The sequence below is a fragment of the Heteronotia binoei genome, chromosome 14, assembly GCF_032191835.1.
Source record: "Heteronotia binoei isolate CCM8104 ecotype False Entrance Well chromosome 14, APGP_CSIRO_Hbin_v1, whole genome shotgun sequence".
In the NCBI taxonomy this organism is placed as follows: Eukaryota; Metazoa; Chordata; class Lepidosauria; order Squamata; family Gekkonidae; genus Heteronotia; species Heteronotia binoei.
The window spans coordinates 69,552,653-69,569,750 of NC_083236.1; the positions used below are offsets into that span (position 1 = coordinate 69,552,653).

The 17,098-nt window shown below is 50.8% G+C and overlaps 1 protein-coding gene across 1 annotated transcript in view; it reads right to left on the minus strand.

Moving 5' to 3' along the window:
- Window positions 1–17,098, minus strand: part of GALNS (galactosamine (N-acetyl)-6-sulfatase) — a 98,083-nt gene that overhangs the window by 14,331 nt on the left and 66,654 nt on the right. The window contains 1 exon segment of the mRNA XM_060254243.1: window positions 10,456–10,577. Coding sequence (XP_060110226.1) covers window positions 10,456–10,577 — 122 coding nt within the window.

The window sequence follows — 17,098 nt, forward strand, 5'->3', positions numbered from 1 at the left end:
CGCAGAAGAGCAACACCGGCCGGGCTGGAGCTTAAGAGACTCTTTGGAACTGCCTGATTGAGCCTGGAACCTCCTTAGGGCTTTTTGTAAACCTGAAGCTTTTAAGGAACACTCATGCGGCAAACACCTCAGGTTTCGGTTAATACCCTCCGAGGAAGAGTCTCTCAAAGGGTAAATGGCCTCCCAACACTTAAGAACCACCAGCCCCGGAACTCTCCCTGTTGACCCCTGGAAGCCATAAGGGGCCACTGTGGGACTGCAGGTGCTATACAGGTGTACCTGCTCTGCAAAGCAAGAGGCCTTCTCCCCTAGAATCCTGCTTGTCTCCCTTCCACTCTAACTGTTGTGTACTGGACTCAAGTGAAGACTTGGATGGGTGTTCCTGCCAGGCTCTGGGGACTTGGGGCTCGTGCAAGACACGCACAGGTGTTTTGCCCGCCGCCACCCAAGGAAGCCGACAGTCTGCGCTGCCCTCCGGCTGCTCCGAATTTGTATTCCTTCTCTTCGAGCCTGCCAAAGGGAAGAGGGGAATTGCAGTGGAAGAACGAGAGGGCAGAGCGCGCCACGGTGAGCAGGTGGTGTTGTGAGGGGCTGCCTCGGAGAGATTCCCCCTGTGGGCGCGGAATTATTCCGCACTCCGGATGAAGGAGCGGAGTGGACAGAGCTCAGGGTCATTACACTAATTGACACTTTACCTCTGGGAAGTCCCCGGAGAGCCAATCAGGGATGGCTGGGAGGCGCCAGGTCCCAGGCACAGGTGTGGCGGGTGTTTAGTTCATTTAGTGTAATTGCGCTCGGGCAATCTGTTCGCCTTGCCTTCCCGCTCCCAGCCAAGCCGTATGCCGCTCGCTCCGTTGTTAACCCCGCTGTGGCCTGCAGAGAAAGCTCAGCTCCGGGCTGGGAGGAAGGAGCAGACGCTGCCTTCCTCTCCTGGCTATTATGGTCTTAATTTCTGGATCCATCACGTTCCTCTCCCGGGCTCACTGAGCCGTCCCTGGTTGTCAGACTCAAGTGATGAGGAGTCGAGCTGAAACAGCTTCTCTCCCCCCCCCCCCCGTCCTGCATCCACATGACAGCCAAGCCAGGTGGTGCCATTCTTCCCCTCAGCAAAGGGTGGTCTGGCCTACAGCTGCCATGTTGGACTCCCGAGTCCGGGTGACACAAAACAGCCAAGGCAGAGTCTCCTAACGGAGGAGACTGTGCTGGAGAAACCACTCCCTGCTCCCTACTAAACCTTCAGATCCCACAACAGTTCAAGTCTGGGTCATCTATAAAGTCATCTGTTCATCTACCGTTGGCCACTGCTTGATATGCCAGCAGTCTGCCGCACTGCCCCCTGCTCTGCCCTTCCGGGAGTATTTCAAGAACCGGCTGTTCTTCTCAACAGAGGGCAAGAGCAGGTCGGCAGGGGGGCACTTCTGCACCCTCTCTCAAGGTGCGCTAAAGTGACTGGAGCTGCCCTTCCGGCAACTGAAAAGACAACAGGCACTGAAAACAATGCCCTCTGGGACCGCCTGCGATAAGATGGAAGGCAGATGGAAGATGCAGACACTTGCGGCTGAACTGTAGTTCCTGGCCAATTCACAAAGGCTTTTGCTCACCAGTTAGACTCACCAAAAGAGCTGACTTTGGTAAGCTTTTGGCGCAATCGCCTTTCTGTAATCTCCCAAGTCAGAAGCTGTGACGCCCTGGGAAATGCCTGGGCTGGTTCTGCCGAATGCTGGCAGGGGGCAGAGAGCTTGGGGTGCCCTTGGCAGCCAGATGGTGATGAAGATATTGGATTTATATCCCGCCCTCCACTTCGAATCTTGGAGACTCAGAGCAGCTCACAATCTCCTCTCCCTTCCTCCCCCACAACAGACACCCTGTGAGGTGGGTGGGGTTGAGAGAGCTCTCCCAGAAGCTGCCCTTTTGAGGACAGCTCTGCGAGAGCTATGGCAGACCCAAGGCCACTCCAGCAGCTGCAAGCGCGGCAGTGGGGAACCAAACCCAGTTCTCCCAGATAAGAGTCTGCGCACTTAACCACGACACCAAGATGGGGCTCAGGACCTGCCAAATGCTGACCCCGCTACTCTACAGTGCTGAAGCAGTGCAGAAGACAGCCAGGAGAGTGCTCTGATATGTAGCTTAGTGACGGTGCCGGCCAACTCCCATGGGTGGGTCTGGAACCAGACTTCCCTCCCAGTGGAAGCAGAAGCAGGCTACACACACCGATGCCTCTGCTGTCCTTCCTGTGCAGGAAAGGGAAGCCGGGCGCAGTATTGATTATGCGTGGAAGGAGTCAATGATGATGGATCTCCAGAGAAAAGCCGGGCCTGAACTCCGGCACTGTATCCATTTGGACTGCAATCTCGGCTGCAGGGAAAAGAAACAGCCACAGGATGCTGGAAGGGAACAAACCAGCGGAAACGGCCGCAAAAGCCAGGCAAAAAGCATAGTGATTCCGCTGAGCTGCGCAGCTAACGTGCCCTTTACGCAAGCATATAAAGCTGCCTCCGCATCAACGCAAGCTCCCTTCCGCTCTGCAGCTCCTCTCACATATGAAGGTGCCCTGCAGTAAGCCCGACCCTCAGTCCATCAAACCCAGTGCTGGTGATGTCAACTCCCAGTGGGGCTGAACGTGCAAAGAGTGTGTTCTGCCACTATGCTATCTGTGATTCCCTCCCTCCCAAACCCTTTGGGAAGGATGTTTGTTTCTCTCACTTTATCAGTCCGTGGAGAGACTGCTCCTCCCTTAGGCCTCATCTGAACTATAAGAACATAAGAGAAGCTGTGTTGGATCAGGCCAATGGCCCCTCCAGTCCAACACCCTTGTGTCACACAGTGGCCAAAAAACCAGGTGCCATCAGGAGGTCCACCAGTGGGGCCAGGACACTAGAAGCCCTCCCACTGTGCCCCCCCAAAGCACCAAGAATACACAGAATCACTTGCCCCAGACATAAGAACATAAGAGAAGCCATGTTGGATCAGGCCAATGGACCATCCAGTCCAACACTCTGTCACACAGTGGCCAAAAATCCCCCAGGTGCCATCAGGAGGTCCATCAGTGGGGCCAGGACACTAGAAGCCCTCACACTATTGCCCCTCCCAAGCACCAAGAATACAGAGTATCACTGCTCCAGACAGAGAGTTCCATCACTACACTGTGGCTAAAAGCCAAGGACAGACCTCTGCTCCAGATGTTTACCCAATCCCTCCAAATGGACTGCCTGTTCTCAAGACCCCAAATGGACTGCCTGTTCTGTTATTGGGCCTCCCAAGATGGGGGCACATTCGGCTGGGTCTTCGGGCTCTGCACTGGCTTCCAATAATATACCGAGTCCGGTACAAGGTGCTGGTCATCACCTTTAAAGCCCTATATGGCCTGGGACCTGCCTACCTGAGGGACCGTCTCTCCCCACACGTTCCCCAGAGAGTACTGAGGTCTGGGACTCAAAATCTTCTCACCATCCCCAGGCCCAAGGAAGTGCGCCTCAAAAGAACTAGAGACAGGGCCTTTTCCACAATGGCCCCTATGTGGTGGAACCAGCTACCGGAAGAGGTGAGGGCCCTGCGGGATCTTACTCAGTTCCGCAGGGCCTGTAAGACGACCCTCTTCCGGTTAGCCTACGCCTGACTGGACAAATGTAGCTTTCAGATTCTAGATTTTTGTGATTATACTGTATAGTTTTAATGTATAATGTAAAATTTTAAGGTTTTTAGGTTTAAATGCTTGATTTTAAATGTATTAATTTGTTCCGATTTTATTGTTTTATTGTTTGTTGTAAGCCGCCCTGAGCCACTCGTGGGAAGGGCAGGATATAAGTTACGGAATAAATAAAATAAATAAATAAAAGAGCTTGGGGTCTTTCTCTGCATACCTCTGACAAGGCAGCAAGAAGGGGGATCCCAGCATCAGTGGAAGCTCACAGAAAGGGGAAGGAGACCCCCAGCTCAAGCGGATGGTCATGTCCTCTCCTCGTTCGGTGGGCAGACCCGCCGCCCAGCCCGTCTTCATTCCCGCTCTTGCAAGCAATCTGGGCTCTTGCTGGGATCCATCTCGGAGTTAAATGATCTCTGGGCAACAAAACTGCTTGTTCCCTCTCCCTCTGAGAAGCACTAATATGGGGACTCCCGACAGGCAGCACGCCAAGGGGGATAATTAAGCTAAATCAAAATATACACCAGCCACACGAGGAACATCACCGCAAATGAGGATAATTTAATTACCCCAAAGAAGAGGTGTCCTACTTTCCAGGAGGCTTCCAGTGTGACCAGAGATGCGAGGGGATATAGACGCCACCATGCTTCACGGAGGCTTCCATTTGGTTTATTATTGCAAAAGGGGTTTTTTGGGGGGAGGGGACTTTCTATTAAGGCCTGCATATTAAAACGCTGCCGTTTTCCATAATTGTGTCATAATCTTACCATAAAATTCAATCAAGGCAACAGCTTGTGAGCATTCAGAAAGCGAGGGAACCAGATGAGAAATGACTGCAGATGGGATGCAGCTCAAGCCGGAAAAATGCGTTTTCCAAAAGGGACCATTATATATACAACGAGGCTGGGAACGCCCTGTGGAGCAAGAGCTCCTCCGCATAGATCCCAAGAGCTGGGGTTGGGGACCAACAGACCCGATCCCTCCACCACCACAAAAACCCACACTAGAGGATGCTGGACTTCTTACAATCGCAACGTGCAAGCACACAGAACTCCACGATGTGGTCAGCATTGTCTTTTCCACTTTTAAAGTTAGTTTCTATCGCTTTGAATAGACGAGATAAACTGGAAGGCATATTGGCCACCTCTGAAAATACCTTGGAAACCAGAAGGAGTCCACGCTGGTATAACCGAGGCCTTCAGAAAAGGCTGCAGTGCTCAGCATTTGAGAGCCGGTGTCGTTTAGCAGTTAAAGGGTTGGCCTAGAACCAAGGAGACCAGGAATCAAATCCCAGTTGAGCCATAAAACTCACTGGGTGACCTTGGGTCAGTCCATATCCCATTATCCTACAGGGCTGTTGTGAGTATAAAGCTGCAGAGGGAAGACCTACCAAAGTTGCCCGGAGCTCCTTGGAGGAAGGTCAAGGTAAAAAGATAGATTCAGGTGGTCTGAAGCATCAGAACAAAGTCCGAATCTGGTGACACCTTTAAGATCGCCACATTTTTCTTCAAGGTATAAGCTTTTGTATGCACGCTTTGTTGGTCTTAAAGGTGCCACTGGACTCAAAGATACAATTGTGACCGAGAGACAGCGTAGCTGCTTGTTCCTAAGCAGGAATATGGGAACGAAGCACATCAGTCTATTTATGCAGATCTTTTCAATTGGGATAACATATCCAGGACTCAAATTGAATGCAGGACTTATTCAGCAAGAGATTTCTAAGATTTTGGGATATGAATTCAATAAAGTGGCAGAGACTTTTCTGCTGGGATTACAAATGGAAAAATTTCCAAAAGAAGACAGAACTTTAATATGGTACTTGCTCTCAGCTGCTAGGACATTGTATGCGCAGCTGTGGAAGCAAGAAAAAATTCCAGAGAAATGGGATTGGATTACAAAAGTTATGTCATGGAGTGAAATGGACAAACTAACAAGAAAATTAAGAGACTATGATTTGGAACTTTTTAAGTTGGAGTGGAAGAAGTTCAGAAGATACGTAGAAAAAGAGTGGAAAATAAAAGGACATTGGACAATCTTTGATAATGATTACGTTTTTTAAAATAAGAATATAACTTTTGAGGTTTTTTTAATAGTTAAGGGTACCTTTAATATTTGTTTCCTTTAAGTAAATAACACTGGCGGGGGTCAAGTAACGGGGGGAGGGGTGGGGGAAAAATAAGATATGGGGTAGAAAATTTTTTTTCTTTTTCTTTAAGTAGTTTTGCTATCATATGTTACTAATAAAAATTGTTTATTCACAAAAAAAATTAATGCTGGACTTCTGTCTTTTGCAGGGCAACAGAGGCATCCTTGATCCTAAAGAGTCACCCGCAAGCCAACTTCACAATTAAGGAACATCCCACCTGAGCCGGTTCTCTTCTTCCTGAATCACGCTGTCCGCAGGTCAAAACTCCAGCTGCCCACAGAATCACAGAGTTGGAAGGGACCGCCAGGGTCATCTAGTCTAACCCCCTGCACAATGCAGGAAACTCACAAATACCTCCCCTAATCAAAAGCAAACTGTAAATCCAGCTTCAGTACACTCCAGCCACTAGCAAAGAGGTCCGACGTCACCCCCCAAGCAGTGTAACATATGAGTGCCAAAGAATCAGAGAAGAGGAAAGAGACGGGATGGACTTCAAAGATGCACAGCCTCCAGCGTTTGATGGGGGCACACCGGAAAAGTTGCAAAACCAGAAGGAACATGCAGGTGTTCCAGTCTCAGTGTTCCTAGAAACATGTTCATCACTTCAGGCTTGCAAAAGTAGATGTCAGAATGCTCTGACCCTAGAACGCATGCCCCCTTTGCACACTTCCCCACCTAAGAAGAAACGGACAGCCTCCACTGGCAGGTCCCCAGGAAGGCCTCAACCTCCTCATCTCCTTTTCGGGAAGGAGACTGGAGCAGAGAAGAAACTTGGTGGCACCAGCAGGATTTTGGGCACTGGATCCTGTTTGCACACAGGATGCAGTACCATTAACACTTGTATTGCTTCCCTTTTATGACTCCACCAGCCCCCCCAGAGCTCTTGGTGGCTTCAGGCAGCAAGACTAGACTTGTTTAGAGCCCACGCTGTAGCATCTCCTTCAGTGCTTCAGGCTTTCAGTAAATCACACTTGAAATCCACAAATCAGTCAAAGGCCACAATCTGTTCGCACACTGCCTGCCTCTCCACCAAGGCCAGCTAGCCGATCTGCCTGCAAGCTGCAGAAGCAGAACCTGCAGCTCAGGTGGGTTTGTTGCTGCTAAAGCCAGAAAGAGCATCTTAGGGGAGGCCTTTGGCTCTGGGAAAGACACCACGCCATCTCCACCTCCTCTTGGCAGTGCCGGTGCACCCGTCAGCTGGGAGCAGTGGAGCTCCTTGCGGGAAGAGCTGGGAAAGCTTTTAAGCACCACTGAGACTCCAAGGAGATGCTCGGGACCAGTTCCAGACGGACTGGATGGTGAACAACCTTCTCACGCACAATGGCAAGGATCTTCCCTCCCACCGCACCAAGAGCCTAGAAACCCAGACAGCCGTCTCCACTGAAAATCTGTCTTGAGGACAAGTCCAGGCCTGCCTGCTGGAAATCCAGGACCTCTTGGCTGCAAAGGGACCAGACACACAGCACCGTTCTTGCCTCGTGCCCCTCGGGACCTGCACAGAACTTCCACAGTGGGTCAGATCTCTTTCCTACTCTACCACCCTGGAAGGCACCAACAATCCACTGGCTGAAGCAACCCTTGCCTTCTGCAGCCATAAAATGCCAGTTCAGGGGTATTTTGGCTTGATGGTACCTCTGCGTGGCTCTTAGCCTGGGGACTCTGTAAGGACCAGGAGCCCAGATCCCCAATTTCCTTGTTCTCCCAATAAGGTAAGTTGACCCTCCAGAAGGGGAGCCACTTAAACAAATAGGATTTAAAGAGGACTGTATATTAAAAAAAAAAAAAAAGCTATCATGAAGGTAGAATGGCAGCAGAGGGTTGGGGGCTTTCCAGTGTTTTGCACTGAGTGTCACATGTATGACTATCTGCCCACAGGACAGAAGTCTTGGGTGTGTGCTCGATGCAAGGAGCTCCTGGTCCTCAGGGAACGAGTTCGTACCCTTGAGGCCGAGGTGACTGCCCTGGAGAAGCAGAGACGGTCAGTTAGGCACTTGGGGAAAACTCTCGGGGGCGTATTAGATGAGCCCCGCTCTGAACGTGGCAGCCCCATTGCTGCCAGGGAGCGTGAGGATTAAGAGGGAACAGGGCACCGTGCTGAGGATAAGGGGAATGCGCCCTCAGAAGGGACCTCTTCTTCAATTGGTGAGCGGGAATCCTTTCGCACCAAGGAACCATCCCTGGGCAGGGAGAGAGGGGGGGTCTTGGTAGTTGGTGATTCGATCCTTAGGCAAGTAGACAGCTGGGTGGCAAAACCGCGTACTGACCGTATGGTGACTTGCCTGCCTGGTGCGAAGGTAGCGGACATTACGTGTGTAGTAAATAGGCTGATAGACAGTGCTGGGGAGGAGCCAGTGGTCGTGGTGCATGTTGGCACCAACGATGTGGGGAAATGAAGTCATGAGGTCCTGGAGGAAAAATTTAGGCTGCTAGGCGGGAGACTTAAGGCCAGGACCTCCAAGGTAGCCTTCTCAGAAGTGCTACCTGTTCCACGTGCAGGGCTGGAGAGACAGGCACAAATTAGAAGTCTCAATGTGTGGACGAGACGATGGTGTAGGTTGAAAGGGTTTAAGTTTGTTAGGCACTGGGATGCTTTCTGGAACAAGCGGGAGCTGTACAAAAAAGACGGTCTCCACTTATCCCCAGATGGAACCAGGCTGCTGACGCTTAAAATAAAAAAGGTGGCAGAGCAGTTTTTAAACTAAATCTTGGGGGGAAAGCAGACAGGAGATGAAATGTCTCTGGTTCAGGAGGACTCATCTCAAAGAGATGAAGGGTTAGCTGTTACTTTTCTACCGGGTAATGGATCAGAGTTGTCCACTGTGAAGGTGACAAACAGTATGGACTGTCTGCCTAAGTCTCGAGGCAGCAGGAGGAAGGTTGTGGGCCTAGCTTGCCTGGGAAATTATAGATGTTTGTATGCAAATCCTAGAAGTATTCGAAGTAAAATTGGTGAATTGGAATGTTTAGTGTTGGGAAAAAACATAGACATTGTGGGAATTTCAGAAATTTGGTGGAATGAGGAGAATCAGTGGGACACGGTGATTCCTGGATATAAGCTATATCGGAAGGATAGGGAGGGAAGGGTTGGAGGTGGGTTGGCTCTGTATGTCAGAGAGAATATACGGTTCAATAAGACTGAGGTCAGAGAATTACATTCCCTTCTAGAAATGCTTTGGGTTGAAATAGACAGCCCAAAAGGAAATTTAACTATGGGAGTTTGTTATCGCCCACCAAATCAAAAGATAGAGGATGATTATAATATGATGGAAGGATTCAAGATAGCGGCTAAATGTAAAAACTGTGTTGTAATAAGTGATTTTAACTACTCGCAGATTGATTGGGTCAATATGTGTTCTGGTCAAGAGAAAGAGATTGAGTTTCTTGATGCTCTCAATGACTGTGCTATGGAGCAGATGGTCTCAGAACCTACCAGGGGTGGGGCAATCCTGGATTTGGTTCTAAGTAATGCCCAAGACTTGGTGAGAGATGTAAAAGTGATCACACTGCTTGGGAGCAGTGACGATAACGTTATTGATTTCACCGTTTGTATAAATATGGAGTTGCCCCAAAAGACCGGCACAACCACGTTTAACTTTAAAAGGGGTAAATTCTCTGAGATGAGGAGGCATGTGCAGAGGAAACTGAAAGGAAAGGTAAATACGGTCAAAACCCTTGGGGAAGCTTGGAGGCTATTTAAAACTACAATCCTAGAAGCTCAGATAAAATATATACCACAAGTTAGGAAAGGCACGAACAGGTATAAGAAAAGGCCTGCATGGTTAACAAACAAAGTAATAGAAGCTGTAAAAGGTAAGAAGGACTCCTTTAAGCGGTGGAAAACCAGTCCAAGTGAGATTAATAAAAGGGAACACAGGCTGTGGCAAATCAAATGCAAGACTGTGATCAGGCAGGCAAAAAGGGACTGTGAGGAGCATATTGCAAAAAACATAAAGACCAACAATAAAAATTTCTTCAAATATATTAGAAGCAGGAAACCAGCGAGGGAGGCAGGGGGCCCTTGGATGACCAAGGGGTAAAAGGATTACTGAAGGAGGATAGGGAAATGGCTGAGAAGCTGAATGCATTTTTTGCCTCTGTCTTCACTGTGGAAGATGAGAAGTGTTTGCCCGCTCCAGAACCACTAATTTTGGAAAGGGTGTTGAAAGACCTGAGTCGGATTGAGGTGACAAAAGAGGAGGCCCCTCCCCAAACCCCGCCCTCTCCTGGCTCCACCCCCAAAGTTTCCAGGCATTTTCTAACACAGACCTGGCAACCCTATTATTTGGGCGTAGAGCAGAGTATAAATTGAATAAACAAAATGAAAATGAAATCTTGCATTTACCCCAGACAACAAACGAAGACTGTAGATTTATACCCCACCCTCCTCTCTGAATCAGAGTCTCAGAGCGGCTCACAATCTCCTTTACTTTCCACCCCCACACAACAGTCACCCTGTGAGGTAGGTGGGGCTGAGAGAGCTCTTACAGCAGCTGCGCTTTCAAGACAACTCCCAGCAGCTGCAAGTGGAGGAGTGGGGAATCAAACCCGGTGCTCCCAAATAAGAGTCCGCACACACAGGCCAAGCCAGTACAAAAGGCCTCTGCAGTTAACTCTCTTTGTGAGATCAGCACTCCCCTCCAGGGTGTTTCTAACAATGCACCTTTCTCACCTTATTGGGTACTTTTCTCCAGGGTCCCTTCCCAGGTGGAACAGCAGCGGGAGATTGGTGTGCTCTTCTTGGGTGTGGGTGGTTACTCCGGAAACATTCTGCCCGGGGCAAAAATCAATGCCCTGCATTGGAAAGAGGAAAACCATTTGCAAAGATCAGTGACAATGAAGGCAGGCACTAAAGGGAGGCATCTCCCTGAGGAAGCAGCCAACACATGGGGGCCAAAAAGGCATCGGAAAGGACAGAACAGTGAGAACAACTGAGAATCAGTTGGGCGGGGGAGTGTTTTATATGTCAGGGGTGACCAACGGTAGCTCTCCAGATATTTTTTTTTTGCCTACAACTCCCATCAGCCCAAGCCAGCATGACCAATAGCTGGGGCTGATGGGAGTTGTAGGCAAAAAAACATCTGAAGAGCTACCATTGGCCACCCCTGGTATATGTGGTTGGAATTATATCCATTATATGGAGTTCTTGCCTGGCTCATTGGAGCCTGTAGGACTGAGCCTGGGTGACTCAGGAACAATAGGCAGTAGGATCCAAATCCCTGCTGCCCTGCTCCAATCACGAGCCCCCTGCTGGTTTGAATGGTCCAATAGCATGCTAGCGCGGGAACTTTGTGTGTGTCTATAGTTGGCCCCATTGGCCCAGTCTTCAGTCTTTTAAGGCAGCCCTATAGGGCAGGGGTGGCCAACGGTAGCTTTCCAGATGTTTTTTACCTACAACTCCCATCAGCCCCAGTCAGCATGGCCAATGGTTGGGGCTGATGGGAGTTGTAGGCAAAAAACATCTGAAGAGCTACCGTTGGCCACCCCTGCTATAGGGGCCTACCTTTCTATGCCAGAAAGATAGAAAGGCATTTCCAGAGCAACCTCTTCCCTTCCAGAAGAGCTGCATCACCATGCCACCTCTCTCGCGTCTGACTCAAGAAATATCTGGGGACTTTGGAGGTGGAGCCCGGAGACTTGGGGGGTGGAGCCAGGAGCAAGGGTGTGGCAAGCACAATTGAACTCCAAAGGGAGTGCTGGCCATCACATTTAAAAGGACCACACGCCTTTTAAACGCCTTCCCTCCATTCGGAAATAATGAAGGATGGAGCACCTTCTTTTGGGGCTCACAGAATTGGACCCCCTGGTTCAATCCGTTTGAAACCTGGAGGACGTTTTGAAGAAAGGTAAAGGATGCTATGCTGAAATTTTGGTGCCTCTACCTCAAAAACAGCCCCTCCAAAGCCTCAGATACCAACAGCTCAATTCTCCATTATACCCTATGGGAATAGAGTATAATGGAGTGCCCAGCAGACATTTCCCTCCCCCCCCACTTTCTGATGATGCTGAAGCGGGGGTGGGGGGAGGGTCTCCAAACTGGGGAAATCCTGCCCCCACCTGGGGATTGGAAACCCTATTTCCTTCAGGTGTCTCCTCAAAAGCCTTTGCTGCAACCTTTCGTTCCCCAGCCTGACCCAAACTGAGCTAAAGCCAGGAAAACGGGAATCCTCCTGTCTATCACCTCCAGTACTGTCCAGTTCCTTTGTTTTTCCTGGGGCATCTTTAAACTGTAGGCTTCTCATGCAGGGACCAAGTGAGGGAGGGACGGTGGCTCAGTGGTAGAGCATCTGCTTGGGAAGCAGAAGGTCCCAAGTTCAATCCCCGACATCTCCAAAAAAGGGTCCAGGCAAATAGGTGTGAGAAACCTCAGCTTGAGACCCTGGAGAGCCGCTGCCAGTCTGAGTAGACAATACTGACTTTGATGGACCGAGGGTCTGATTCCGTCTAAGGCAGCTTCAGATGTCCATATGCACTCTGACAGTCCCGATAAGCAACTGGACAGTCATGTGTTCTCCCACAGGGTGGGCTGGGGTCTCAACAAAAAAAATATCAACAGCCCAGACCTTTGCTGAGCACCATCCAGTGCAAGGCCATGAAGGAATTCCCGAGGAATTTGCAACCTTCCGCTGGATACGCAAACATACGCGGTTGCACATCACAGCACTGCCAGGGTCAATGCTGAGAGACGGTCAGCTCTCTATCTGCATGATTATTTAAAAAAAAAAACAAATCTCATCATTATAAAGCATTCATTACAAAGAGTGGAGGCCATTTAATCGCTATGGTTATGCGTACTGTTAGCTGCTTTGAGTGCAAGCTGGAGGCGGTTCAGAGAGCTTCACCCACGAGTTCTGATTGGCTGGCCACGCCCTAGTAAAGATCGAAGCAAATTCCACAAAGCCTAGAAAGGCCGAGTCCTAAAGAGCCAGAAGCATCTGTCAGCACCTGCTAATTTTCCTGGCGGAAGAACAGCTGCCCGGCAAGAGGATTCCGTACATCTCGGCAGCTTCTAGCGGCACTTGTTCTTTCTTTGTATACTGGAACGGCAGCCTTTGCAAATATCGGCATTCCTGCACTAATCTAGTCCGGTTCCCAGGTTTGGAACACCTGTGCTGGGTTTGGAAATATCCGTTCCATTCTGCACAGAGAACTGTCAAGCCCTCCAGCAGAAGGCACTTAAAACCACAGAGCAAAGTATCAACCACTGAGGAGCCGCAGGTCAAAAGAGCCTCCATCACAAAAATGTACTCGTTTTAAAGCAGAGGCTAGGTGGCCACCTGACAGCAATGCTGATTCTGGTCATGAGAAGGAGGGCAGGAAGGGGTGAGCCAGGGCTAGGCTCTCTTGTGGCCCTTTCTTACATGCCCCAAATGGCTGATCACCATTTTGGGGTCAGGAAAGAACTTTCCTCCAGGCCAGACTGGCCAGGGGATCTTGGTCTTTTGCCTTCCTCTGGGCACAGATCAGGGGGTCACAGGGGGAATGCAGGGTGGGTGGGAAGTAGTTGTGAATTTCCTGAGTTGTGCAGGGGGTTGGAATAGATGGCCCTTGCATCTTCTTTTCCTGCTAAAAAGATAGCTACCATCTGGCTGAGAGTCGGTGTCGTGATTAAGAGCAGCGGACTCCAATTTGGAGAGCTGGGTTTGACTCTGCACTCCTTCGCCCCAAGAAGCCGGCTGGGTGACCTTGGGCCAGTCGCAGTCCTCTCTGAACTCTCTCAGCCCCGCCTGCTTCAAACGGTGACTTGTAGGGAGAGGAAGAGAAGGCGACTGGACACCATTCTGAGACTCCTTAAGGTAGAGAAAAGTGAGGTTTAAAAATCAACTCTTCTACTACTTTAGCCTCTCCCCTCTTTCTCCTCTTTGTGTTTCTGCCCGAGAGGAAGGTTGCAAGCACTACACCTCCCCTCCTGTTCTTTGTGGAAACTTCAGTGCTGGCTTGAATCAGAACCCTGCAGCCACACCTGGGCAACGCAGGACCTTCCTGCTACCAGTCTGCCAGCCAGCCGAGACCCCCAGGCTAAATTCCACCCTCCTCTTTACCAGGCTCCACAGACCACTATTGCTGGCACACAGCTACTGCTTTTAAAATGGGGGGGGAGGTGAGGTAAGGGGCACAGCTGGGCTGCTCGCACATAGAAGGAGCACTAAGCCGAAAGGCTCTACACAGATGCTGGAGGGGATTTGATTGGCAAACAATTTTCTATAAATATCCCGTGTGTCTTTAATGGACAGGCTGGTCAGTGGAGCAGTTAATATTCCGCTTTTCAATAAAGCAAGAAAGGTTAGGAGCCCGTGAAATCCCATTTACCTGCGCTGAGCTACAGACTCCCAACTCAGTGGCCGGAAAAAAAATAAAGAGAGAGCACGAGAAAGAAAGGCAAGGTGCAAGAGACGCCCCGGAATGGCTTTTAAAAGGGAGGCGAAGGTGCCCGACCCTGGAGCCCTCAGGGCTGCCCAGTAGCAAGGCTGGCCATCGAGCAAAGAGGAATTTCAGGGAGGGGGAGGGAATAAAAAGACAACTGCAATACCAAGCCAAAGAGTAAAGGAGAAGCTGTCACCCGGATGCCAATCAAGAAGTCCAGCAGAGAAGAAGAAGAAGATGATGATGTTGGATTTATATCCCACACCTTACTTTGAATCTCAGAATCTTCCCCCACAACAGACACCCTGTGAGGTGGGTGGGGCTGAGAGAGCTCTCCTAGAAGCTGCCCTTTCAAGGACAGAATCTCAGAGCAGCCTACAATCTCCTTTCCCTTCCTTCCCCATAACAGACACCCTGTGCGGTGGGTGGGGCTGAGAGAGCTCTCCCAGAAGCTGCCCTTTCAAGGACAGATCTGTGAGAGCTATGGCTGACCCAAAGCCATTCCAGCAGCTGCAAGTGGAGGAGTGGGGAATCAAACCCGGTTCTCCCAGGTAAGAGTCCTCGCACTTCACCACTACACCAAACTGCCCCACGAGATCTTTTGTGTATAAGCTCTTGTCTGACAAAGGGAGCTTGGACTCTCAAAAGCTTGTACCCCCAAAATCTTGTTGGACTCTAAGGTGCTCATGGACTCAAATCTAGCTGTAAGTGTGCAGTGGATCCTGGACATCACCTTGCTTGTAGGATGGAGCCAGCTCGATCTCTGACCGGGAAACCAAACAGAAGCAACAGAGTCTGGCATGTCACACCAACTAAAGATTGGCCCCTTGGTCCTGCCAGGGAGCGGGCCACAGCAGCTGCCCTGGTTTCAGACAAAGAGAGCTTCCCCCCACCCCGACACTGCCAGCAATGGTGCTCCCTCCCAAGGAGAACTGAACTGTTTCTAATTGTCAGTGTCACGCTCTGAGAGGGAAAGCGGCAAAGTACAGCACCCTATTATGTCAGACTTCCCAAGCTAAGCAGGGTAGGTACTTGGATGGGAGTCCACCAGGGAAGACTCTGCAGAGGAAAGCAATGGCAAACCACCCCTGCTTCTCACTTGCCTCGAAAGCCCCTTGCTGGGGTCAGTACTTGGAAGGGAGACTGTGGCGGAACCGGCCTGATTCTGCCTTCAGACCCGGTCCCATCAGCTCCCTATTGAGTCGCCAACTCCTGGAGGGAGCTATTTCTCCTCCTGCCCCTTGGGCGCGCTGCCACCACCTGCTCAGTCCCGGGGTTCAGTTTGAGAGGAACAGGACTCCCAATCCCCCTCTCCCGCTATGAGGCTAGGCCTCCAGGTCCTCTGCCACCCTGCACTTGGGTTTCACAGAGACCTCAGCGCTTCTTTGGGGCACCCCTGGAGGATTGGCACCTTATCCAACTGCATGCCTTCCCCCTTCCCCGGGGCCCCCTTCTCAAAAACAGCGTGGTCTAAAGCGGTTTGGGGATCTATGTGGTACAGAGATTGACTGCCAGTATTTAAAACAGAAAAAACATTTATTTAAAAGAGAAAACAATAGGGGAAGAAAAACAAAACAAAAACAGTTGCATCTACAAAATTAGCACAGCACAGCACAGCACAGCCCAGCACAGCCCAGCCCAGCACAGCAACCAGTATAACAAAGAAAAGTTGATTATAAACGCGTCCTGCTGGCCCTGATCTAAACTTGCCCTGTCTTGTGAATTACTTACTTAGTCTGCCTGCCTGGGGCCCCCCCAGGCAGGAGCCTCCATTGCTCACCACATGCTCGCTTGAGCCCCAGTTCAAATCTGGCTTCTCTTCCTGCCTAACACATGCAAGGAACAACAGCACTTCCTGCCTCTCTAGGAGATTTTCCCCCTAGCGTTGTTGGTTTGGCTCTGGAAGGGAGGGGGGGAGTGAGGGGAAGGCTACAAAGCCCTGCTGAGGGATTTACTGACCCCTGCCAAATGAAGCACCACCACTGACTAAAATGGCGTTTCTCCACAGAGACCACCAGGGAGGACTCTGCAGAGGAAAGCAAAGGCAAACCACCCCTGCTTCTCACTTGCCTCGAAAGCCCCTGGCTGGGGTCAGCACTTGGAAGGGAGACCACCAAGGAGGACTCTGCAGAGGAAAGCAAAGGCAAACCACCCCTGCTTCTCACTTGCCTCGAAAGCCCCTTGCTGGGGTCAGTACTTGGAAGGGAGACCACCAAGGAGGACTCTGCAGAGGAAAGCAAAGGCAAACCACCCCTGCTTCTCACTTGCCTCGAAAGCCCCTTGCTGGGGTCAGCACTTGGAAGGGAGACCACCAAGGAGGACTCTGCAGAGGAAAGCAAAGGCAAACCACCCCTGCTTCTCACTTGCCTCGAAAGCCCCTTGCTGGGGTCAGTACTTGGAAGGGAGACCACCAAGGAGGACTCTGCAGAGGAAAGCAAAGGCAAACCACCCCTGCTTCTCACTTGCCTCGAAAGCCCCTTGCTGGGGTCAGCACTTGGAAGGGAGACCACCAAGGAGGACTCTGCAGAGGAAAGCAAAGGCAAACCACCCCTGCTTCTCACTTGCCTCGAAAGCCCCTTGCTGGGGTCAGCACTTGGAAGGGAGACCACCAAGGAGGACTCTGCAGAGGAAAGCAAAGGCAAACCACCCCTGCTTCTCACTTGCCTCGAAAGCCCCTTGCTGGGGTCAGTACTTGGAAGGGAGACCACCAAGGAGGACTCTGCAGAGGAAAGCAAAGGCAAACCACCCCTGCTTCTCACTTGCCTCGAAAGCCCCTTGCTGGGGTCAGCACTTGGAAGGGAGACCACCAAGGAGGACTCTGCAGAGGAAAGCAAAGGCAAACCACCCCTGCTTCTCACTTGCCTCGAAAGCCCCTTGCTGGGGTCAGTACTTGGAAGGGAGACCACCAAGGAGGACTCTGCAGAGGAAAGCAAAGGCAAACCACCCCTGCT